Source organism: Ischnura elegans, chromosome 8 (assembly GCF_921293095.1).
Source record: "Ischnura elegans chromosome 8, ioIscEleg1.1, whole genome shotgun sequence".
Classification (NCBI taxonomy): Eukaryota; Metazoa; Arthropoda; class Insecta; order Odonata; family Coenagrionidae; genus Ischnura; species Ischnura elegans.
Window position 1 is genome coordinate 16357117 of NC_060253.1, and position 25128 is coordinate 16382244.

At 37.7% G+C, this 25128-nt stretch overlaps 1 protein-coding gene across 7 annotated transcripts in view; it reads right to left on the reverse strand.

Moving 5' to 3' along the window:
• Positions 1-819: 819 nt before the first annotated feature.
• LOC124164030 (insulin-like growth factor 2 mRNA-binding protein 1) overlaps positions 820-25128 on the reverse strand; it is a 207621-nt gene continuing 183312 nt past the window's right edge. For 6 of the 7 annotated variants that reach the window (XM_046541189.1, XM_046541187.1, XM_046541193.1 and 3 more), the window contains 7 exons: positions 24540-24677; positions 23821-23937; positions 21040-21175; positions 17157-17480; positions 14950-15192; positions 12814-13122; positions 820-9212 (listed from right to left, as the gene is read on the reverse strand). In XM_046541189.1, the coding sequence (XP_046397145.1) occupies positions 8994-9212; positions 12814-13122; positions 14950-15192; positions 17157-17480; positions 21040-21175; positions 23821-23937; positions 24540-24677 (1486 nt within the window). In that variant the 3' untranslated portion in view covers positions 820-8993. The remainder of the gene's footprint in view (positions 9213-12813; positions 13123-14949; positions 15193-17156; positions 17481-21039; positions 21176-23820; positions 23938-24539; positions 24678-25128) is intronic. The other variant, XM_046541188.1, reaches the window with a different exon arrangement.

Genomic DNA, 25128 nt, shown 5'->3' on the forward strand with positions numbered 1-25128 from the left:
ACATAAGAGCACTAATCCGCTTTCGTTCATGGGACCAAGATCGAAAAAAAAAATCTGAGATTGGAAGATGGAGTTGATTGGCTTACTAAAATGATCGCTTAAGTTTCCATTTAGTTATTTAGAAAGAAAGTTTAAGGCTATAAAAGCAGAATAATTGGCATTCTTCTTAGTACTATGCTCTCCCATCAAAACTCTGTTGAGGCCCTGATAGCCTATTTCTTTCTTTTTGTAGCAAGCAACCCTGGTTTTGGTTGAAATTTTTGATACCTCCATAGTTCTTACTAAGCATGAAAAGACTGGAATTTTGATGGTCTAGAAGAGATGGCTGAAGTCTAAATTCTCTGATGAAAATGTAGGCGATGTAGCAACCGCAAGTTGTACATTGGTTTCAGATAATTCTTTGGACCTCATTTTAATGAACACCAAGAAAAAAACTTGCAGTGAAGTTAAGAGATTTTATGAGGCACAATAAAATGCTGACAAGAATGTTTGTACCTCGGATGAAACCAATATTAAGGGCACCACCCTGAGAACCTTTACATTAACTCAAAGTTAATCAACTTCCCTTCATCACCACGCAAGGCCCATTTAATTACTTGCTTTTCACAACCTAAAGATTTGATCCGCCTTTCTCATTACCAATTCCACAGAAGTTCCACAAATGATTCCGACAAAAAATCTCCAAAAAGACTGTGATGCCAATGTATTTCTCAGCATTGTCTGCAGCATTAAAAATAGGAAAATAGTGAAGAAATTGAAATCAGCCTTTGAGTTATTTCTGCAAGGTCATTGGTTTTGGTCAATAAAATGTACGAGAAATATTTAACTAGAATAATTTAATTCCATGGTAGAAAAAGGAGAATGCATGCTTTGGACCAGAATCATTATAAGCACTTTTTTTTACAAAATGAAAGTGAGAAAGATGCTATGTGCTAGTTATTTATACTGTCAAGGTCAAATTTAATTTCCTCTATAGACCTGGGCTAAGCACTTGGAGCGAAAGGGAAAAAGCAGCAATGGCAAAATTGTTAACAACAGTCAGACAATTGCATAGATCCTAAAATTTGATAAGGTTGAAAATAAATTAGCTGCTAATATTAATTATATTACTTGTAAACAGCTTGTCTGCACTAACCCCATTTAAGCCTGCTACATGCATTTAGCAATGATACAATCTAACAATTAAGCATTTACAAATACATGAAAATAAATGAAAAAAGAAAAACACAAATTCCACTTCTGACCAATGTGCATAAAGGAAAACTTCAACATGTATGATATTAACCTAAGCGTAATTAGGAGGCAATTGTTCACAACTGCAGTGCGAGTAACAGAACTTAAGCCCTCAAAACATTGATGAACATAGTTGTAACACGCAGCAGGCTTAATGGGGCTGCTTGAAAAGAGAGAGGTAGTTGTGGATTAAGCGCCCGCAGGGCAGGTCACGACCCACGCACAATGGGTTCGTACATCAAAAAGGACCCAAAAATTCAAAGGACTTTTAATAGCAAAAAATTTGAGGTAGCAAGTGCAGGTTTGTGTATGTTCTTGTCACAGATTAGAGAAGAGGAAAAAAAAACAAATAAAAGATGCATACACTCGCACACTTCAAAGGATATTTCATCAGAAAACACAAATCTGCAGTAAGCAACAGAGAATTTCTCCACCCATGTATAAGTTTTTTCTTTTTTAGACTGCATGCAATATTTTCCAAGGGTGATAAATCCTGAATATTTCACACAGATGAGCTATCGTTGGATGGCATTACAAAACACTAGCATGCATTTCAAGAAATCACCGATTTGAACATGGGAATAAATACAAAACTGTAACCAACCTGCAAAATGATAACATTCAAGAACCGAAAGAAAATGCGAACTTGACATCCAATTTGGAAACTAAATTGAACAAGGATAAGATTCTCCTTGGCACAAAGCCTAACATGCAGCTTTTTCAGAGAAACATTTGAATGAACTGTATTTTTCTGAGGAACCTGAACTTTCACCTTTTGGTAACTCACCATCCAACAATTCAGTTCCACACGGGGACACAATCAACTACTTTTTTTTTAATTCCATCAAAACAACAATTCAATGCATGACGAGTATTACCCATCCAACAATAACCACAACTGCATGCACATAACATTTGAAAAAACAATCAATGCAGCAAAGATCACCCTGCGAGTAAATTACACAAATAATAGCTAGAAGGAATACCCAAACCTGCCTCACAGATTCTGTACAAGACATTGTACCTCTGTACAAGGAAAGGTGAATGGCAACAATGACACTTTTCAAACGAGAGGCAGGGACTCGTATTATTCCTGAGGGAGTGCGGGCGCCCTTCGCGCGCCCCACACAGCATAATCGGCACATGCCTCACCATCGATCAAGCCCTCATTCACAGACACCCATTGGACCCAAATGCCAAGCTAATTAAAATACCTTCGCTCCAGTTGGCAGTAGGGTTACATAGCTGTATTTGGCAGGTTGGTGTAATTTCTCTTTGTACATTTAACATGAAAAAGGGAACATATTTAACTTGGAAACAAAATTTAAATTTATAATCATCAGCAAATATCCAGATGACTGATTTTACAATCTACAAAATAATTGAGGCATGTTACAACACAGAAACAATCTTATTACAGCTACTCTCCAAATTGCAGAATACTTGTTCTTACAAAGCTTTCCTTCAATATGATTTACCTATTATAGTACCATCAATACAACTGTCAGCCATTTTGTTCAGTATCTTAGGGTAATTTAAGGGTTAGCATCATAACAGTTATCAAAGTATACTTTAGAAAAGAGATTTCTTTTAAGAACCTACCCTGGTCAAAGAATTTCTTTCTATTGCTGGTCAGTAAACAAGAAACTTGACAACAATAAATTTCACTTGACTCACAAACAGAAAGACTTAAAAAGGCCAGGCTCAATATGTCTCAGCACAAAATCATAAGTGTTTCCCAGAAAGGATCAAACTATTTCTTCCAGCCAGCTCTCCTTTTCACCAGTAATGGTCACCATGAATAGATTTACTCCAAATAACAAGGTTATGTTTTAAAATTTAGCATTCCTCTTTGACCACTATGCAAATCTCACTAATTCTGAGGAAAAGATTCATTTTATTAATATTTACCTGAGAACAATTTGTACAAGTTTGTACCTGTTATGACACCAACAACCATACTCATTAATTAATATTACCATAGTTTTGGAGTGAGTGTATATTTATGTTGTTGAGTGTGTTTCATTTATCTGTACATTTTTCATCGGCCTATAATAAACAAATTATCTTCTATACAATACTTAGAAATAGATCAGAACAGTTTGCATGCACTGATTATCATATCAAACAACAATTATTATATTGCAACTAATAAATGACACCAGTTAACATTGAAGAATGAACAAAACTGAACTGGCAAGTTGAATGCAAGGAATACAAAAACCCCATATTTGAAAAGTATTTAACATAAACATGTGGACAACTTATAAATTGACAAGATACAGCAGTAGCACACAGATAATAGCACTGGTTTCTCAGATGATAATTAAATGGGGAGCGAAGATATACCTGTAGTGACACACCGCAACCCACAACATTTACCCACATGGTTTAAAGTATCCAATGAAACACTCGTGCATCTCCGCAAACAGATTAGTGAATGTTTTAAGTGTGTCCATACTGCATGTTCTCAATGAATCAACTATTTTATAATAATTATATAAAGAAGATAGCCTCTGAACCTGTGTATGTGCTTTTATACTCATTTAAAACTTTAACATTGTCACACCCTCCCAGGCAACTGTTTTTCTTCACAGGTATAAAAAGAAGAATGCTATGGGTAATACTTTTTTGCTCTGAAGTGACATGCATATCATTCCTTTTTTTTTCGAAAAAAAAAGAAGCTATCTTTAGTTCATGTGGCTATTTAGGCATACATATATTTCTTGTATCAATTCACCATTTTTAGTTTTTATGAAGATTTTTAAAATTATTTTTCACCTATGTTTTTTATCTCTAGTTCTCTTCCCCATCGGTCAAACTTTAGTAATCTATCTCTCAACACAAGAAGAACAACAAGTATTTATGAGGTAGTGGGTTTGCATGGGTGGCAAATCAATTGTTTACCCGAATGCTGCTGTAGCAACGGCTAACACAGCGCACAAGGTTAGTGGCCGACCCAAATCATTGGACAGGGTGTATGTCGAGCGAGGGAGGGGAAAGGAATCCCCTCCACAACAATTGGGGTGCGTTAGGGGCGTGGGCAGGGGACAAGCATTGCACAACTCCACTCCCCTTGCCAATCATCCTTGCGTTAGCTTGCCTTTTGCTGTACCTGCGTGCCCGCTACCACCACCACCTGTGCGACCCCGTAGCATTATGCACGGTACTGCATAAAACTGTACACTATGTAAGAGTTCATATAATATATATATATTTATATATTGATCTGGGAGGAACAGTGTCACGATGGCTGTTCTAATAGTTATGCACAAATAACGGTCATTTAATATACCACTTAAAATCATATAATTTTGCCCAAAAATGAAGTCACCCAGTATATAACCTATTCCCTGAAGATATGATAATGGCTTGAGGGACTAAACTTCTTAGACACGAGAGTTATCAAAGTTCTACTATTAAGGCTTTCTTTCACGTGTGAGATTAAATATTTTTCTCTCATCAGTATTCAGAATTTTTGGCTCAATTAAGAACCCCTTAGCTAGGTTTTACAATGGTGATTGGTCAATGAGATTTTGGATGAAAAGTGAGCAGCTATTAGTGATTATAACCCTGAGGAAAATGCTTTTTCCCAATTATAAAACTGAATCATGAATATGAGATGAAAGGTTTCTCAAAACATTGAATTTGTAATGACAACATTGTTTAATCTGTTTTTGGTATGTACCAATGTAATAGCTACAAATTTTTTCTTACTAATTGCTTGCTGAGTGAGGAGTATCGGGAGGGAAAATGCAATTAACAAACTGGAGGTAAGGCATTAATATTTGATACAAAGTCATTGCTCAAAAATGCCAAAAGAAAAGGCATGGCACATGAAGCAGTGTAAAAAATATCCTGAGGTCCGTTGAAAATTAATCCTGAGTCAAATCAACAAAAATACTGTTTATATAACATCTCATATAGTATATATATTAGATATATGTGTTTTTTTAGGCTTATACAATATTAGGTATCAATTGTGGACAAATTGAGGATAAGATGCACCTTATCCCCCCATTTTTGTTTTGCGGTTTCCCAGACATTTCTCCAAATTACAAGCATGTAATTAGTGAGTTTGATCTGTTGCAAGTGTGAAGTATGTGACAACCACATAGATCCACTACATGACTAATACAGTACGGCTAATTAAAGAGTACACTGAAGTATACTTCAAAGGAAAGAAAATAGATCCAAACCTAAGGGCATTGCACTTAAAGAGGTTTTTTTTACACATATAAAAATGCCCAGTACACCGCATGAAGTTTACAAAATGTTGTACCCAAGTCTGTGACCCGTAGATAACCAACTATGGCTACCATTAAGAGCAATCATTAATCCAGCAATGGCGGTAGATGCATTACGCACAACTTTATTTAGTGGAACATGTATTTTTTAAAAAAAGCTTTCTATAAGAGACAGAATTGCAACATCTCTCATCTTTCAATATGGTCAAACGTGGATCCAGCGGCAAATTTGTTTATACCCGCAAGGGTGAAGCCATTAACTTGATTTACAAGGAACCCTGCATCACCACTCCACTGTAGTTGGGAATTGAAAAGTGATATCTTTAAACCACTTGCTATCGTTATGCTGCTGCACATCCCAAAATGGATTGAAAGATATGGTTTCATTGGGTAGCTTAAGGTCTAACCTCAATGGTCAACTAAGCTGCAATCCCTGTGTTCCAATCAAGGAAAATTCATGTTTAAGGAAAAAGTATGTCATATTGGTATGGTGTGGGTGTTTATATACATATATAGAAGTGACCATTCAAGTATGCACTAAGTGTCCTCCGTTAGTTTCACTGTAGTATAGTTAGCATCCACCTAGGCTTTTTTTTGCTAATATCAGCAAAGTACTTTGTACTTTGTTCAACCACAAGTTGAGTGATATCTACTTTAGAGAGATATATCAATGCTTTGAATATGTCAAATGTGTTTTGCTCTAAAATTTTCATTGGAGGCATCCTTAAGAATATCTATTCTTATTTACCAGTTAATGTAGTACCTTTGTAGTTTGCTTATGAGATGAAAGGGAATCTCAATTAGAAATGAACAGTTTTTAGAAGTTCAATTTCACGTTATGAATTTCAATAATTCAAATCATCAAATGAAAAAGAACCCTCGTTTAAGAATTAAATGAAAATAAAAGAAGAAATTGAAAATGTGAGGCTCTGTTTTCTGCATGCACATGATGGGAAGTTAGATGTCAAATCCATTCTTTGCATTTTTCTGTTTCTGTACTACCCATGTGTACAATAGCTCTGTTATTTGACTCTACGGATAATTATGCCAGAGTATGGATGTGCTGCGTTACTAGCTCCCCTCATATTTTATCAAGTTTTCTCCATTTTCACCATAGCAAAATACTGCCATGTTTTAAATGTACTTTTTTTTAAAAGTCTAACAAAAAAGAGTTTCTCCCAACAATGTATCAAAAATAAACTTTTATAACTTTGTGTACAAAAAAGACCACGATATATTAGCAACAACAATGGTCCTTAAATTGTAATTTAACTTTTTTGTACTAACTAAATGCCAGGGTCTCCTCCTAACTGGTGAGAGTTACAGTAAGATGGTAACGGCGCACTGTACCTCCGAACTTAACTCCCCCCAGTAAAACCTCGTCGGAGTCGGATGGCTTTTGCCCTGATTCCATACACGTCCCTCCTCCATCACATCGTTTCATCATAATCACTCTCTTTCCTTCCGTTAAATTTTCTCCTATATCCTCGCGATTTCCCTATCCTCCCTAACCATTTTTTAAGTCTTTAGTTTATCACCCAATCTTACTAGATCATTTTTTGTTTAAATTCATTTAGATTTAAGAGGCTGCGAAAATACTTTTGGTATCTATCGCCGTCCGACATTCTCGGCACGTCCCTCCATTTAAAAAATTTATATAATATAAAGTTTTAAATACACATTGACTTTCTCTCAAAGAGAATCTTTTCCCCTTCAATTTTTTTATAATTTTTGCTTCCTCGGTGGACGTCACTAGACATACATACACATTAATCTTCCACTATTTCTTTTCCAGATGGCAAGTGACACACTAGGATGTTCGCCACCCACCCTAGCCTTCCTCAAACCAAATGGCACTTCAAGCATATCCATCCATTTGCACCTAGAGGAGCCCAACATCCGAGCTTCGGTCCCCAAAGTGGACGAACATGGGAATATAGGAGGGGGGCCAGCCAACTCGCTGGCAAGGGACGGAGGGATTTTTTTTCGCAGGGACACCAGCATCAGCAGCCTTATCACAAAACCATTACTAACCACCAACATTATAGTCTCTCGAAAAACAAGCGTTTGAGATAGGCAGAGAACAACGGTGCCCAAGCGAGAGGAAGGGGGGGGAGGGGTCAGGGCGGAGAGGAGAGCATCATCGGAAGTGGTATCCCGACACCTAGGAAGATGCCCACCTCCTTCCCCGACAACGCATTTCTCCCCCCTCCCCAACAAAGCTGCTCTGTGGTCTCTTTCCTTGCCTCTTCGCACACTCTCCCGTCCCAGAAGACCATTAAAAACCCCCGATCAAACATTCCACACTGCCCATCACCATTAAAAAAAACAAAAGAGCAGCGGACCTTGCACGAACCCCCACACAACTGAATCCTGTCCTCATCCGAACGCTTATCTTCCACTCTGTCTTCAGGTTTCAATGTGGCACTCATTGCTTCTCCTCCTAGGGCGATCGTACTCCAACCACCACCTACGTACTTCCCCCTCCCCCAAAGCCATCCCTAAGCCCCCGTTCCCCGACCCCCTCCCCGGCAGCAGCACCTTACCTCCGTGCGAGCACAACTCCGCACCTTGCAAAACATACACGCAAACACGCACAACAGCCATCAAGCCAATCACACACACTCTCGCTCCCACGCATTCACATGACTTAGCCTTGCACAGACTTGACACTCATCATTTAATGCATGCTCCAGGTAATCACTTGCATTTTTCATCTTAAAAAAAAAAAAAAACAAGGCAAACTCAATGGCCTACCCACATACTATCCCTTCCCGGTAAACAAAGTAACTAGTCTCACCAACACACAAAGCTACAAGATCACTTTTTGTTTTATATGCATATAAAAATTCATGGTAAATCCCTGAATTGAGTAGTGGAGGGGAGAGAAAGAGAGGAAGGCATAGCAAGACTAACAAAACCCTTCCCTCTTTTGTCCCGCCTCCATTACAGCTTACATATTTCCTTCCTTGTCCATTTCAAATCCTTTCTACTGCTTCAAAACGCTGACAATCCATACACACCACTCAAATGTAACAGAAAAAGAAAATATGTAAATACAAATGTATATGTGTACGTATAAGACATCTATACCCACACACACACATTTAAAAGAGCTTCATTTATATATTTCTTATATATATTTATATATATATATATTTATACTATCCCCACCAAGTTAGCCCTGCCCTCGGACCCCCTGCGCCAATCCTCTTCAAACGCCTCCAATCACAGAGGCCTGGGGCAGAGCGTAATTTCCTTTTTTCTCCAGCCACTATCAACATACTTTGCCATTGGTTCATTACACATGGTAAGATAGAGACGTTATTTTCCTCTCTTTGGTATGGTGTGGGGGTGAGGTATGTAGGTTGCATCTCCAGCCCTGAGCGGGAGCCGCACTCTTCTTCCACGTCTAAGTTGCCCTCCTTTGTCCCATTCGGCATAACCCACACAACGCAACACTGTCCACGCTACCCGCCCATAAGCACCGCCTGCCTTGCTCCACTTGGCCCCCTACTGCTGCATTTGGCCAGGGGGGGACACGTTGGCCGATGGGTCGCCCGCTCCGCCTCCCATGCCTCTCCGGCTTCCGCCTGCCGTCGACCCGCCCCCGCTGCTGCTGCCCCCACTCCCTCCCCTCTCCTGCCCCAGCCGCTCTCCGCCCCCACCTCGGCGCGGGCCACCAGATGGCTGCGCTTGCATCACCATCGCTCGAATGCGCCTCTGGGCCGACTGAAATAGACAAAATGTCACATAACAAAGAGTCCACCTAAGTCAGAATATTGATTTGAAGCAAAGGTACAGGTATGAATGCAAAAATTAAATTGATAAAAATGTCCTGGTTATATTATTTTCTTATTACACAGGCAAATGTTAGTGATGTTTTTTTGAAGTCTTTTTTTATGTAGTGAACCTCTTTACATCATAAACCTCCTTACTTCATACCACCCCTACGGTCCCATCACATTTACATGTAAATTTATAGGCAAACTTCTTTGTAGTGAACCTCTTTATCTCATAAAACCTACACTTATCATACCAAGGAGACACCCCCAATACTGCCTAACTACCTCCGCAAATTGTACCAAGACAACTAGAGACCATTCATGCAGCCGCGATTACGTGCATGGAATGACATTTTCAGCAATAAATGTTTCACGCTTTTCTTTTCTTTTACACCTTTAAAATGCTGTAATTTTCACATTAATGTCACTTTATTTTAATGTCAATTTTCAGTTATGGCCATTTTGTTCCATATGAGAGCATACCTAACAGTAAATAAGAAAAAAGATATCCAACTATCCTAATCATTTTAAGTGACTGTTGAATTAAGAGAGATCACATTGTTTTCTCTTGAATCATGGTAAAAATCACGTGATAGAGCTCGCTTTGTGTTATCGTTAAATAATAAATGTATGTTCACTAATGCATGCATGTTTATTTAAATGCATAAATATAATGGTTTAAAAGAAAGTAGTGTCTTTCATTCCCAAATGATATGAAAAAATGGTGCATATCACTAAAACCTCTCTATAGTGAACCTCCTTTCATCAAATTGCACAAATTTTGGTCCCCTCCATTACGATGTAAAGAGGTTTTACTGTAATTATTTTTTTTTCAATGCAGTTGCTTGATGACTCAATGCCGTGTTTAGTTTTTACCAAATCAATTCACATAAAAAAATGTCTAGCTTGAGGGCGATGTAAATTACAAAAGATGAATTTTTGCCGCAAAACCGTTTTCGATCAATTGGTTTTGGAATTTTTGCCTCAAGGGAAGAAATACTGGCCCATTGAATGCCGATAGAAAAGAACAAACCAAGATTTACCACGGTTGTGGACTTGTACAAGATTTTTGTAGAATTATTTGGAATGCAACGCTTGGAATCCTGAAAGAAACTGGACTATTCTACATTGACCACTAAATTATACAAATTACCTACAGTGAGTCCTCATTCTACGTCACCCTGTTTAACGTCATTTCGCGATAACGTCACGAAAATTTTGAGATCGCCATTCGTTTATCGCACCTTCGCTTCGCGATAACGTCACGTCATTTAAATTTCGCATGAGAAAAATCGCGAAGCGGCGGGCGTTACAGGTTGTTCGTTTCGCGGGCGGTAATACAGTCAGTCAAAACGAAGTGTAAAACGGTGTGTTTATTGTTAATTGCGATTACGGTTTTAGCAAATTTTCTGCAAAATGAATTCTTAGGTAGGTGCGCAAGGTTTTACTTGACATAATGGTTTTCAGGAATCTAAAAAGTTATTTCAAGGAATTTTTCCGTGCAGAACTCGGAGTTTTTGTCGTCACTTTTTTCGCCGTGTTCACAATAATTTTGGTTCCTGTAACTGCGACGATATTTCTCTGTGATTACGTGAAAACCGCGATGATGATGCCCAGGCGACGCTCGCCCGGGCGACCACCATGGCGAAGCCGAAAAGCAAATGCGGGAAGATACAAAAATGGAGAAGGATTTAAGTCACTGCTGCTATTGTCGTCGATGAAGACAGGAACTTGTATTTATGCCATAGTTTGGCATTCCCAACGTAAAAAATGCCCCAGATATGATACGCTAAAATTTTTTCGCGCAGGAATTGTGAGGTCTAGGAGCCGATATTCACTTTTTACATTGTTTCTTATTGGATATTATGTTTCGAATAACGTCATTTCGTTTATCGTCACATTTTTCAGGAACGGTAAGTGACGTTAAACGAGGACTCACTGTATATAGAAACCAAATAGCTATGATTAAATATGGGCCTAGCTGTGAACAAGAAATGATAAAAAAAAAGAAGTGAGACTAGGTTGTGCTCTACCTCTGGTTATTTTTAATGCTTTCATTGAGAAAGCTATCATTAACATCGAAGAGGAAGCACTGGGAGTGTAAATACACTGTGTCCAAGTGGGCATGCCGTGATTTGTCGATGGCATAGTAGACATGGCAAGAGACAAGAGAGGGACCAAAAGAAAACTTCAGTAAAATGGAAATGACAATGGAAGAAAATCAAATCAAAAAACAAAGTACATATTCGTTTGCAGCAGAAGAGAAGAGGTTAGGAAGTTCTGCACATTGGGTGGCCAAGTAACCAGAGATGAATGAAGCAAGAAGAAAATAGTCGGTAGAAAAGCTCAGCCAGAGTGCATTCCTCAGAAGAGGAGTAGCTGGGAACAAGAGCAATGAAGTAAGGAAGCAATTCATTCTGATTTAATTTTGGAGCATGCTTCTTGACAGTAGTGAGGCATGGATTATGACGTAAGTGGAGAAATCTAGGTTGGAACCTATCGAAACGCAATGTCATAAAAGAATGATGCTGATCAAACGGGTAGACCAAGTAAGAAGCATTGAAGTTGTAAGAAGAGTAAGAGGTAAGGGAAGTCCATTGGAAACTATTAGAAGACTGGACAATTTAATCAGGCACATCATGAGGCACCATGGTCTAACACAAATTATCGTTGAAGGACCGGCAGAAGTGAAAATCAGCACAAGAAGGCCTCTCATCAGATACGGAGAGTAGGAGATTAAGGATGTGAAACAGAAGACTTAAAAAAGTGTTAAAAGAGCAGCTGGAAAGAGAAATTGAGGGCAGCATCAAACCTATTTTGAGATTGCTCACTTATGATAATGTTCAATATTTCCTCCAGATATTATATTTTTTACATATCAGATTTTCTATAACACCGAAATCACATGGTTTTAAAATGAATTTTAGCAAAAAATGCATTTTAACACTTTCACGGATCTCTACCTATCATCTATCCCATCAGCACTCATGGGCATCACAGCCAAAACCTTAGCAGGAATTTCTTTTCCCCTACTTCCTGTAATTAGCCCAACAATATGATCTAAACACTCTTATTACAGAGGATTCTAGAAGCTACATTTATGTGTGAAACATGACTTCACTAACTCAGCAATTCAACCAGAAGGTTTTTTTTTGGATCTACAGCCATATACTGCCCCACAAGCCACCTAAAAAGGCATGTGGAAGGGGGTGATAGGACACCAACTGTTTAATATTAAAGCAAAAGCTCAAACAAATTATTAATAGCATTTTAAGTCCTTTATGGTCCGGGGGAAAAACAAATTCCCATATATATCCTTGGGGCTCTATCTTTGGCTGGTGATGATAAGGAGATTTGGAGAGAAGTCCGTGGGCTAAACCGATTTCCTTTCCCTGGGTCACTATGCCCTTTCTGGATTTATTTCGGGGGTGTCCAAAGGCTTCATCCTGGATATTAACTGGACCCTCTAACCAGCAGACAAGCACTCAACCAACTAGGCTACTACACTCCCCACAGAATGTCATACAGCTGAAAAATATAGAGCTTACCTGTACAGAGTAAAAAGGCCCAATGATGTGCACCGTTGTTTCTTCCCCTAGCGTGTGGCTGGGTGCCAATGATGACGATGGGGACCCCTGTCCTGACGCTCCAGCTGACGAGACGGGCTGCTCAGGGGGCAGCTTCACCACACTGCCCGTCATCCTCTGCAACTCCCTCACATTCTGCCCGCCCTTCCCAATGATGCGCCCCACTTGACTCGATGGCACCAGAATCTCCACCGTCAGCCTCACCTCCTCGGCACCTCCACCCCCCACAAAACCTTCTTCCCTCATTTTCTCAAATATTAGGTACTGGGCCTGAATGAGATAAATTATCAAGTTGAATGATCACTTAAAAGAGGAAAAAATTAACGATGAAAAAAAAAAAACCAATTTGAACTCCCTCAATAATGAGCATGGATAGATAAAATGAGATATTGGTTTTAATAAACTTTTGTGGAATAAGGAAGTGAATTTTTCATCATTAGTTGATTCCATAATCTATTACAGCCAGGCAAACAACAATGGAAGCAACAAATTAAGAGCACTAAATAAGGTTCCTTCATAAATGAACTCACTATCAAGATGATACATGCGAAATTGGGGATAAAAATTACATTGCAATTCCTAGATTATGCTGATTTTGGCATAAATTTTAACTATTGAGCAAAAGACAATAGGTATTTGGAAAGACATCTTCTCAAACAATACTGGGTAACATATTGTATTCCTAGCATATTATCATTTTCCATCATTGAGAATGAAAAATTTTCAACAACTTGTTACACACCTTCAGTGATACATAGCTTGTTTTCGTGAAAACGGCATATAGAGAGAAACACATTAATAAGTGATTGGTAGTGCACTGTCAAAAGGCCAATGATTAACACAAAATAATTTGGATGTAGAAAGGCCACCAAGTCCCTGCCCTTCCACACTTTGTGCTCCTTATCAAGAGGTGGTGCATACTATTTAATTTGAAAGTAAACTGAGATCACTCATTTTACCAGAGACAGCAGAAAATATAACTCCAAAAAGATGTGTATGATGTTTATTTTGCCAGCCACTACACACCTAACCATCGCAAATACAATTCACTTTATCTATCACAAGTTACAACTCAACGGTATGAGTTGCATGCACACAGTGTATGAAAGATCCACAAGGCTGGTGTAATTTCATGAGTGGAGGAAATCTTAATCCTTCGAAAAAAAAACAAACATAGCTCATCAAAATTTCTTGCCTCTTCAATCTCCCATACTTATAGTCGCACTGCAAAATAGCTTGAGAGTCAAGTGTAAAATATATACATGATTAAGTAACATCATGTACAAATATAAAAACATGCTCATTCATTTTATTTTCTCAATAGAAGAATGCGGCATGATGCAATCGAGGGTTGCTATCTTCCCGAATACAGCAAGTCCTCGATGTACAAACAAGAAACGTTCCGAGACCTAGCTAGTTGCTTGGGCACGCTTGAAATTTTTGAATGCTCGTATCTCTGAAAGTTTTCAAATCAAATGTGTGATGGAAGATGACAAACTGTACGTCCAATTTACGAGCAGTAATGAGTGGGTCACCATGTTCCACAGGAATGAAGCTTACTATATGATCTTGCATGCATACTGACTTATCTCCTACTGAATAAAGAACCATAATTGATGCTCTTGGGCACATTACACGAAGAGAACTTAGATGTAGCGCAATGAATTTTTACATAGCCTAGTGTATATCCACCCATGTGCCATTGCTTAATTGTGGAACTTTGCAATAAAGTTCATTTTGTAACTGCTGGGACCAGGATGGAGGTTCACAATTTTGTAATAACATTTCTTTTACTGTAGGTCAGATTGGCCTTTTCATAGGGACCAACGAATTGCTTTGTGATAACGAGAACTTTGTAATAATCCTGTTCGTATTAACAAGAGTCTACTGTAATCCTTATCATCGCCCAATCTTTATTAAACAGAAATTCATGGGTTAATTATGAAGATTCAGGCATGATTATGCGAAATCACCTTCATTATGAGGAATATTAACTGCTTGATGAAGCAGCATCCTGAACCTAACCACTTCTTGCACACTACCAACTCATTGTAATGAAAATGTACGGTATCAAAATGCACGGCACATAGTACACACCTTCCATTGAGCTTCTGGAGATCCAATGATGGTGACTCTCCTCTCTGCCTGGGGTCCCATCATGCCCTGCTGTGGAGGCTGTCCGGGCTCACCGCCTGGCCCAACCAAGGCTCCCTTCTCCTGCTCCAAGGGCGCTATCTTCACTGATGCACCAGAAAAGCGAATTATGTTCCGAATGTGCGTCCCCTTTGTGCCAATTATTGCACCAACGGCATTGTTAGGGATATAGAGGTAGGTAGTTTCCTGGAATATTGAATAAATACATGAGAAGTTTATTTGTGCTCTAGCGTAACCTGTGGAGTAAAAAATGAAATTGTTAACTGAAAAAATTAAATGAGATAAAAACAAGTTTCTTACTGAGAACAAAAAGATGGGATCATGTGTCTTAGTCGCTGAAAAAAAAAGAGGGTTGTCAAGAAGAAATAGGGAAGTTAGGGCCATTACCAACTGAGACATAATATCTTTCACAAAACCTAATGAGATTCCTTATCTTACTCTGGCAATGAAATAGGAAAAAACTACAATGACCAAGTTGAAGTTGGGTCAGATGGTCTCAAGGCTGTTATTAGCCCAATTGCTTGTAAGAGACATTAATGATATAATAGCTACCAGACTCAGTAAGTTATTCCTAACATTAGACCAAAAACTTTGGCAATTAAAGACTTCATTCCATTACCATACAGCACTTTATAAAATTGTTCCAGCAACAACACCTGAAAAATTAATGCAAACCCGAAGGCATTTCAATTCGATAGATAACTAAAAAACATATAAGCTTTACCCTTAATTAAAAGAAGGCTCACATCAATTTTTTGTAGTTATGATGAGAGAGTTGCGAATATTCTAGATAAATTATCTATTTTAAAATTTTCCCTTGACTTCTAAGTAATTGATGTCCTGAATACATGCAATCAACTGTTATTCACAACCATAAACAATAACTTTCAAGAGACTTGCATACGTGAAACACAAATCTGCAAAAGTTTTGGACACTTTGGGCAGTCAAAACTTTAAATACTAGACTAAATTCAGAGTCCTGGAGTATTTCACAAAATAAAGGGACAGACAATGAAGGTGATATAAAAGGCTTTAACCTTACTTTAAAAAAAACATGTAATTAAAAAAAAAAATATTTTTCTTGTCCCATGCCAATGAATGTATTTCAGTGTTAGCCGGCCAATAGATTGCAACTTGACGTTGGTATTCCATGCCAAAACTTAGGTCGGATTTAAATTAAGTGCAGATGAATAACTAAATAATTTTAATTTATTATGGAGCAGTTCCACAGTAAAATGCGAGAGACTACCTACATCTTTTTGAAATGTAATTTAACTACCTTAAATTTTCAACACTAATTGTTTTGTACTTCATTTCAAAATTATCTGCATGTAATATGGATTGCTCTTCAAAATGAGCAGGTAAATGGTTGACTTGATGGTAAAAGAGAGAAATGGACCTCCACATTAGGAAGAGCAAGTTTATTTGTTCACAGAATGCTCAATCCCTCCTTGAGTTCTCTATGGAAGCACAGCACTCAGCCCGTCTTTTAGAACTGTGATCCCCTTAGTGCCTTTTGTATTGAATAGCCTAATGCAGACACTAGATTTCTCTCCACCCATCCTTCCTACCGTTCCCTCAAGGCACAAATTACCTCAATTAGCCATCACCACTTTCAATTATTTCGCCATACACGTTTATTATTTTCGTATGTAACTACCAAACAGATATGTTAACACCTTGCACTGAAATGACGAGTCTAGCTCATCATGAACTTCTGATAACTAATCACACAATGACGAGCTGCATTCATCATTATATTTTTATAATTTTAGCACTATTTAGGGGGGGAAATATAAATATTTTGAAAGTTAACCTATGTTACAACATTCATAATGTACATTGAGAACCCATATTTCATGAAATATTAGGCATTGGAAGTAACAAAATGATTTTATACAAGTAGCGACTTCTGCGATATCGATGTATCTCACTAGATATGTACTTCATAATATGAAATAATAATCACTTTTTATTCCGCTGTTCCACCTCGATACAAAATACCATCACCAAACCCAAACCACAAAATATCATTTCATTACCAATATTCCATTTATGAAGAACCGCAGAAAAAATAAAAAGAGGATAGGAGCATGATATTAAGAAAACAAATTGAATTGTTGAATGGGTTAATCATTATATGCGCTCACCTGCAGGTCTCCTCCGTGCTGAGATCCGGGCGGGCCTTGCGCTCCCACTGGCGGTGGTCCCATGGGCGAGGGGTACATGGAGGGGTAGTGAGGGTGGTGAGGGGGGGGAGGGGCCGACCCATACAGCCCCCCTGGGCCTGGTGGAAAGGAGCCTGCGCCACCGCCGCCTCCCGCGCTGCCTCCGCCTGTGCCGCCGCCACCCCCACCCCTAGACGGGAAGCCCATACCTGCCGTCGACATCATGGCCATCGGATGCAGACCAGGGAACATCAGGCTCTGGGGCTGCGTCATAGGACAGGACCAACATTGATCAGTGCTTGAAGCCTTTCGATTTCAAAAAGAAAAATCTGGCTGCAAAGACTTGTTGCGCATGAATGAAATCTGATTTACTTGCTTGACAAACGAGGGAGGGGAGACAAAGCAGTTGGGAAGGGAGGACAACAAATCTCAAGGATTTGCTTCAGTGCATGACAAACACAAGCAATGGGAAGATCTAACTCCAGAATTCAGTATGTCCTCCCCAAGTTCTCATACATATTTACGTGGGAAATAATATGCAAGCAGCAGTCTATGAGGAAAGAGCTTGAAATTGAAGCATGTTTCTTTCATTTACTAAGCATAAGGCCGAATAACTACACATTTATGAATTAAGTAGAGCTTATCTCCATAGAAAGAAAAATGAAAAACATTATACAAGGCAGCTTAAATATGCACAATTACACCATGTCATTCTTTCACAGAAGCAAACTAATTAACATTTTGTGATTAGATTCATGTGCCATGCATTACAGGTTCAACCTTGCTCACTACATGAGCACTACTGTGATGAGCTTTTTAAGCAGCCAAAGAGCCAGATAAAAATAGTTTCGGTATTAAAGAATAATGGTTCATAACAATTACACGGGTTTCTTATAGTCATCAGTTTCCAGAATATAATCCAAATTTCCCCATATCCAAAACGGATATGAGCTAGAGTACATTCTCACTCATGCATGTTATTTCATGCAGTAGCATGATATTTCGTAATATTTCCACAGCTATCAAGTAGCAAAGTTTCATATCAGGTAAAATGCAAATTGAGACATCCTTGAGCATCAAATGCAAAATTTAATATTAAACACCCTCGGATGACAACTGCTTAAAATTCAACATCCTCGAATAATGGAGGTGAGAATATACCAATTAAGTTAGTGGTCATTCAAGAGCTGGAAAGTAGTTAAACTGATGAGCATTCCACATTTAGTTGACAGCATGGGCTCTTTTGGAGAATTGTTTCCTACGTTATCCTCGATAAGCCTCCTGATGCATAGATAACAAGTCATAAGCAGCAAATTGTGCCATCCAGTGACTTATTTTGAAGTAAAAACACAAGCTATGTACAGTACTGGACGAAAAATCTTTTCCGTGGTGTACAGTGCAACCTCGACAAAACGAGACCCCACGGTGCTCCAATAAACACTCGCTATAGCAAATTGTCGCTTTACCGAAGGTGGAGCAAATAAGAGCCAATATACCTGTTGCGAACAGTTATACAGGAACAGGAGTGGTGCCGCAACAGATAAATTTATATCCGATAAACGTAAGCATAATTCCAGACGAAAGGCAATGTTTTTTTTGCATCACTAAATTTCCTTACTCAAACAACGACTAACTATTCAAGCAATCTATAAGCGCCGCATTGAATAAAAATCACACAAAGCATTGTTTTTTGGTCATGGTGCCTGCCATCAAATGCTTTCTATTCACGCAACTCACGGACGTGCGGGTATGCTGCTGTCTGCTTTCTGCTGCCCAAGGAACAAAAGAAGATCAAGCATTCGCAAATGTTAATGCCACAATATTTTCACCAAAATGAACTACTTATTTACATCGAACGACAGTTTACTACATGACTTTGAGACTGAGCACTCCATGTTAACTTCATTTCTAACAGATCGCAAGAAATTACAGGGATAAGGGACTCTTGGTGAAGGTTTTCCGGCGATCTCTCCAGCGAAACTATCGCTATGGCGAGTGGCAACACCAAAAGGGCCACGTAAAAACGAATTTTTTTACATGCTTATTATAGGGTCAGTTGATGGCGCATCAGCTATCTATCGTAATGGCGGGGGTCTCGCAATAGCCCGTACTCGCTTTAACAAGGTTCCACTGTACAAGATAAAATTTATAAAAAGCATTTTCGTTGTTCTCCGCCACTAATTTTTAACCTTGACCCTGATTTAGACTTTATTCTCTTCACTTGATTTCTGCCAACTGGTTCCTGGCATTGTGTCTTCTGAATACTTTAAACGAGTAAAACATTATTATAGTTCGCTTAAACCTTCACAGAAAGTTATGCACTCCCTCCTCTATGACAAAGTAATTAACTTTATAATTAATTGAATCATAATCATTGGCATGTATCTATCATAATTCTTTTATGAGCAAATGATTTGTGGTATAATTCATCATTCCTCCTTTCTATCAATCTTGATAGGAGCCCAATTCCCAATTGCCATTGCTGCTGCAAGTGAGCAATGTGAATTGAAACGATGTAAGCACACCAATACTTTCACGACAATGTAAATTCACTCATATAGATAGGTTGATTCCCACACTGTTACTCATTATTTTTCACTGACACATTTAATTGTCATTTTTACCAGATAATAAATGCAGACGTACGCAATGAAAATATTAAAATTGTGATAATTCAACCATAGTGTTCAATTTTATACACTACTGAATGCTTATTTACAATGCAACATTCAATCAAACACATCACTATCATGGAAAACAAGGGCTTCCTCTAATATTTTGAATTCAATGTTTTGGCACTCAATGTTGTATGGTGGCCTAAAGCATCAGAATGGGTTGGAGGTTTGCCATCACTGTTCTCCAAAGGCCTAGGGCACCAGCTAAATGTGGAACACACCATAACACCCCATACTACAAATTATTACACGTTTACAAGATAAGAAATATGAATGACTATTTAGAGGAGTGTAATGGAGTTAAAAATCACACATATCCCCACATTTAATGATGAGTAAGTGAGCAATGATCCATCAAAACATTTACTATGACCAATGTTACCCAGCTTCTGTGGAACCACAAGACAGACCATGCCATAATTAAGTCATTATAAGAACCATTTGAATCAACGTGTGCACTGCATACATTTCAGAAAAACGCATTGAAAAATTAATTACAGCAGAGAAGAATTAAATTAGAAAAATAGGCATAAATTAACCAATACATAAATATTTTCCAATAAATACTTTTTAAACACTTTTTGTACACAGGGGTTCTCCTATCTATAACAAGTAACACAAACTGCCAAATTTCTGAATAGCAACAGAATAAAATAATAGAGGGTGTTCTGGTTCCGATCATCCGGAAACCGTATCCTACCATATTATTCGGATTCATTACAAATTGTTGATACTTGATCTAAAGTATAATGAATGGGTGCATTGAAGAGCACTTCAATCAATAGATGCTTTGAGGAGGGTGAAAATGCCACCACCTGGCAATAATCAAGATTGGGAAACCAAAAGTGGAGAACCCCCTCGATTGGTGAGAATTTAGTGCAATATGCAAAATTTCAAATGCATAGCTAGACCTTGAGCACGATTACATGTATCCCAGCAAAATAAAAAAGCATTGATTAGTAATTATTATACAAAAATTATTAAAAATACGAGTCATCACTAAAGATCATGCTGTCAATGAGTGAAAAATATGCATCAAATGTTAGGACTATAAATTCTTCCATTGCAAGGAAGTAAGAAATTTTGATTAACGAAGTGTTGTGAATACATGCAGCACAAAATAACCAGCAAAGACCAAGCACAAATAACACAGCAAGTCATAAAGTTATAATATACATGATAATACTTACAGCCATTGCTTGTAGGTCATTTTCATAGCTTTGTCTAAGCTTGGCACTAATCATTGCCTCTGCTTTTGACATGTTTTCTATTGATCCTTTCACTGTTATTATCCTTTCCAAGTTGAAGTTGCTTATTTCGTTGATGCTACAATAGACAAGAAGATAAAATTGAATTTAGAACAGTAATTTATACCAATAATTTCTTTAAAACTGGACCTCAACAGAATAAATCCAATAAAATGGAATGCATACAGATTTCAACATCATTATCACATTCTCCCTTTAAGGCACAGGTACAATTCAATGCAATAAGATACACCTCATTGAATTTGGCTGGACTAGCCAAGTTCAATTATTTAAATGGAAATTGATGACCTACAAAATTAATAAACTCTGACTTCCACCATAAAATTCATAATTTCAAGGAGTGCGTTATCTCTGACATAGTAGACCACTTTAGAAATAACTTTTTTCAACCTTAGAATATTTTTTACTGAAAGAAGTATATTAACACCAGAAAAAATGTCTTGTTTTGGTCACTGTGCAAAGATTTTACACGAGTTTAATAGTGGATTAGCTTTAGCTAGAGAATGAAAGAATCTAAACTTATTACTAAATGTAAAATTTCCAGTGAATTATTTATAAGCATTTTTCATTAATTTATCAAAACTCTCCCTTGCCTTACCGACAAAACTTGTAATTCTAATAGTTGAGAGGGGTTCGTACTTCCAGTACTACAGTACATAATTATAAAATACTTCATTTCCTACTGCATAGAGCCATTTACTATGTTTTCAATTAATCACCTTACATTTCCCTAATAACATTCAATGAAGTTTCCAAAAGAAATCTAAGCACCCAAATGGTGAGTATGCACAATGATTGGCCGCCAATATGTCCATGAGCACCAATGAGATCTGATTTTCAATTCACTGAAATCATGTTGATGCACAGGTTAAGGATATTCAAGTAAAAGTGATAGGCAAATACATCACAATGTGACATTGAAGGTTTCAACATTCAAGTTTTTTCAACAGATGATGTTTCATAGAATATTGCATTTGAAGGTATTTCAAAATGAGGAAGTATTTCCAGAAATACTGAGGGAAAAATTCTAACAAATGTTAATCTCAAGAAAAATATGTAGTAAGAAAAGTAAAATATATACAAAATGGAAACCTTTTATGCACAAAACTAAAGTAGTTATTGAAGGTTGATTTTGCAACCAATAAGCCTGCTGGGAAAACTTCACTGGAGCTTGATACTTATTACAATCAGTAGTGATCAATGCAATGAATTAGACAAATTTCATTTGATACATGAACGAGATGGGGAAAAATATGCACAGACCAATACATATGCAGCCACTTTGCATTTAGGGCAACAAATTTCACTAATGAAGGAAATTAAATTGATTAAGTCACAAAAAGGATAGATGCACAGACACAATGATACAGAAGTATATGTAATTTCCACTAATATGCCATTAAATAAAATGCTCCAGTAGGTAAGAGCTGTAAGCTCTCAAGTTAAGACAAAAAAAGTGTCACGTGAATTTCAGTATTCACATTTATATTTATCGCCAATCTCATTGGATCTCAACACAATTGCCTGTTGGGTTTTCATGATCGTTTAAAGTATTTTTCGTATGGATAAGGATAAAATGTTCCCTCTGCTCATCCTGCCATTGACACCTCCATATTTTTAATTATGTGAAAGGTATAAACATAACTCCTGGATCATTGTACAGAAGGCCTGGAGTTTCTTTACAACTGCGATCTTTCCTTTGCTTATGAAAAAGCACACACACAAAATCATTGGACTAGAGCTGTAAGAGCAAACTTTATACTGTGGTCAAACCAATTTACGACCATCCAAAATAAAACTAAGCCTGTGTTCTAGAGAGTAGAGCATCTTTTTCTTTGGGAAGCCCAACCTGACTTTTGGCTGCCACCATCATTTCTGGTGTGCATTGGTGTTTGGAGGGAGGGAATGAATCACAGATCATATCTAGAATTGAGGAACGAAAGGCAGGATGAAGAGAAAATTGGAAATAGCACAAAAAGATCTCTCGATGAAATTACCAAGAGGATCACATCTTGGATGTCCAATGGACATGAAACAGTACTTATAAATCAGCTTTGAAAGCTATGAGAGCAGGAGGGTACCTCAACGCAGCACTGATGCAGATGGAGATTTTTCTAAAAAATCTCAGCCATCGGTGGGATTCGAACCCAAGCCTTGAAATAAGAGGTCACACACTACCCTAAACAACAAATGCATTCCCCAAAAGTTTCTAATAAGAAGAGATAGTGGTGACAACCAACAGATACACAGAGCATAAGAAAATAACAATGTATCATGGGTCTCAACGAATAGGCATATGCATCAGTTACAAATGATCCCTTACTTTGAAAACATGCCAGTATCTTCGTGGTCATGAAGAGATTATCAATTTAAATCATCTATTGCATTCAGTAAGGCCAAAATAATGCAAGGAAAAGTTTTGTTCAAGGCAAAAACAGGAGGCTAATGCTTTTAATTTCAAGCAACCTACTATTAATTAACTGATTTTGACGAAGTAAAATAAACTGGTGCTTCATAAAACAGCACCAAACGCCACATTTTTGCATCACTCAATTGATATCATATACATACATGAAAGTTTCCTGAAAGTCTACACCCAATCTTTGGTGAAGATAATGACAGTTTAACTAAGAACAAACTCTTTATCTGACTATGAACTAAAACCCTTCACCACACAGATAAAGCTTCAGAAGTGACACTCACCTAGAAACGGTTATTTTAGTTTCTGTGTCCTGCATTATCCTTTTAATGGTATTTCCTCCTTTACCAATAATCCTTCCGATGAGATTGTTGTGGGCAAGGATCTTGAGAGAGATCTCGCTGAAAGACAAGAGAAAGAACTGTTAGTAGCTGATTAAAAAGAAATACCTATGTATTAATTGCCTCCATACAGTAAGGAAGTGAAATTCAGATCACATATATAAATAAGATGGGAAATAAGTTATGGACTTCAAGGCAAGATACAGCAGCAAATATATATCAGACTAATAGTATCCAACTGGATAAAATATTTCCATGCTTACCTCAACAAAGTAAAAATAAAACTCAAATGCCACACAATATAAAAAAAGCTATGGAATTAGAATTAAGAGTCGAGTCACCATTACAGATAAATCATACACTGCAAAGAGATCAACCTCTTGACATGTCAAAAGAATGAGAGAATTAATTCAGGCTGACTATTATCTCATTTTTAGAAGCTAGTTGCACAGTTGAGTTGAAAAACAATTGCAGAGAATTGGGCAGCTTTTTTTCTGATCAAGGAAATAAAAGTTGGAAATATAATAAACGGAGGACAAGTGCAAGTGAAATTATGATGAAATAATTATGACTTACACATGTTCTTAGGAGAAAAGTTGTTCATAATAAAAGTACATGCATGAAAAATAAAATTAACAGGGAGAGAGACAAGGAATACATACCCCTTGTTTGTACTGCTAGCTTCCTGCAGCATTACTTCCAGAATTCGTTTACATGCATTCGTACAGTTCTCTGGGTTACCATAGATGGTTATAGCTTTCTCTAAGGACCCAATGTTGTCTTTTCGATGTACATCCACCCTGAAGTTAGACAAAACACATGATAAGTCAGGAAACACTTTGTTCAGAAATTTCTAAATGCTACACTGTCTAATAACAGTCATACAAGTAAACCCAGACTTCCTGCCATTAATATAGAAGAGGGAAATCAATACATTGACCCTTTAGCAGTGACTCAGTCACTGAAAAACTACTACATACATACGTAGTATCATCATCATAATCACTGGTCAACAATCCTAGGATTGGTTTGACGCAGCTCTCCACTCAATTCTCCTATCAGCTAATCTTTTCACACCTACGTATTTCTCCTCTTTCACATCTGTCTTTACTTGTTCCATAAATTTTGTTCGAGGTCTTATACTTAGTATATGTGACAGAAATTAAGGATTCTTACTTCCATAACCGTTACCTTTCCCCATCTCAAACTAATACAAATAATAGTATGTACACGGACATAAACATATTCACT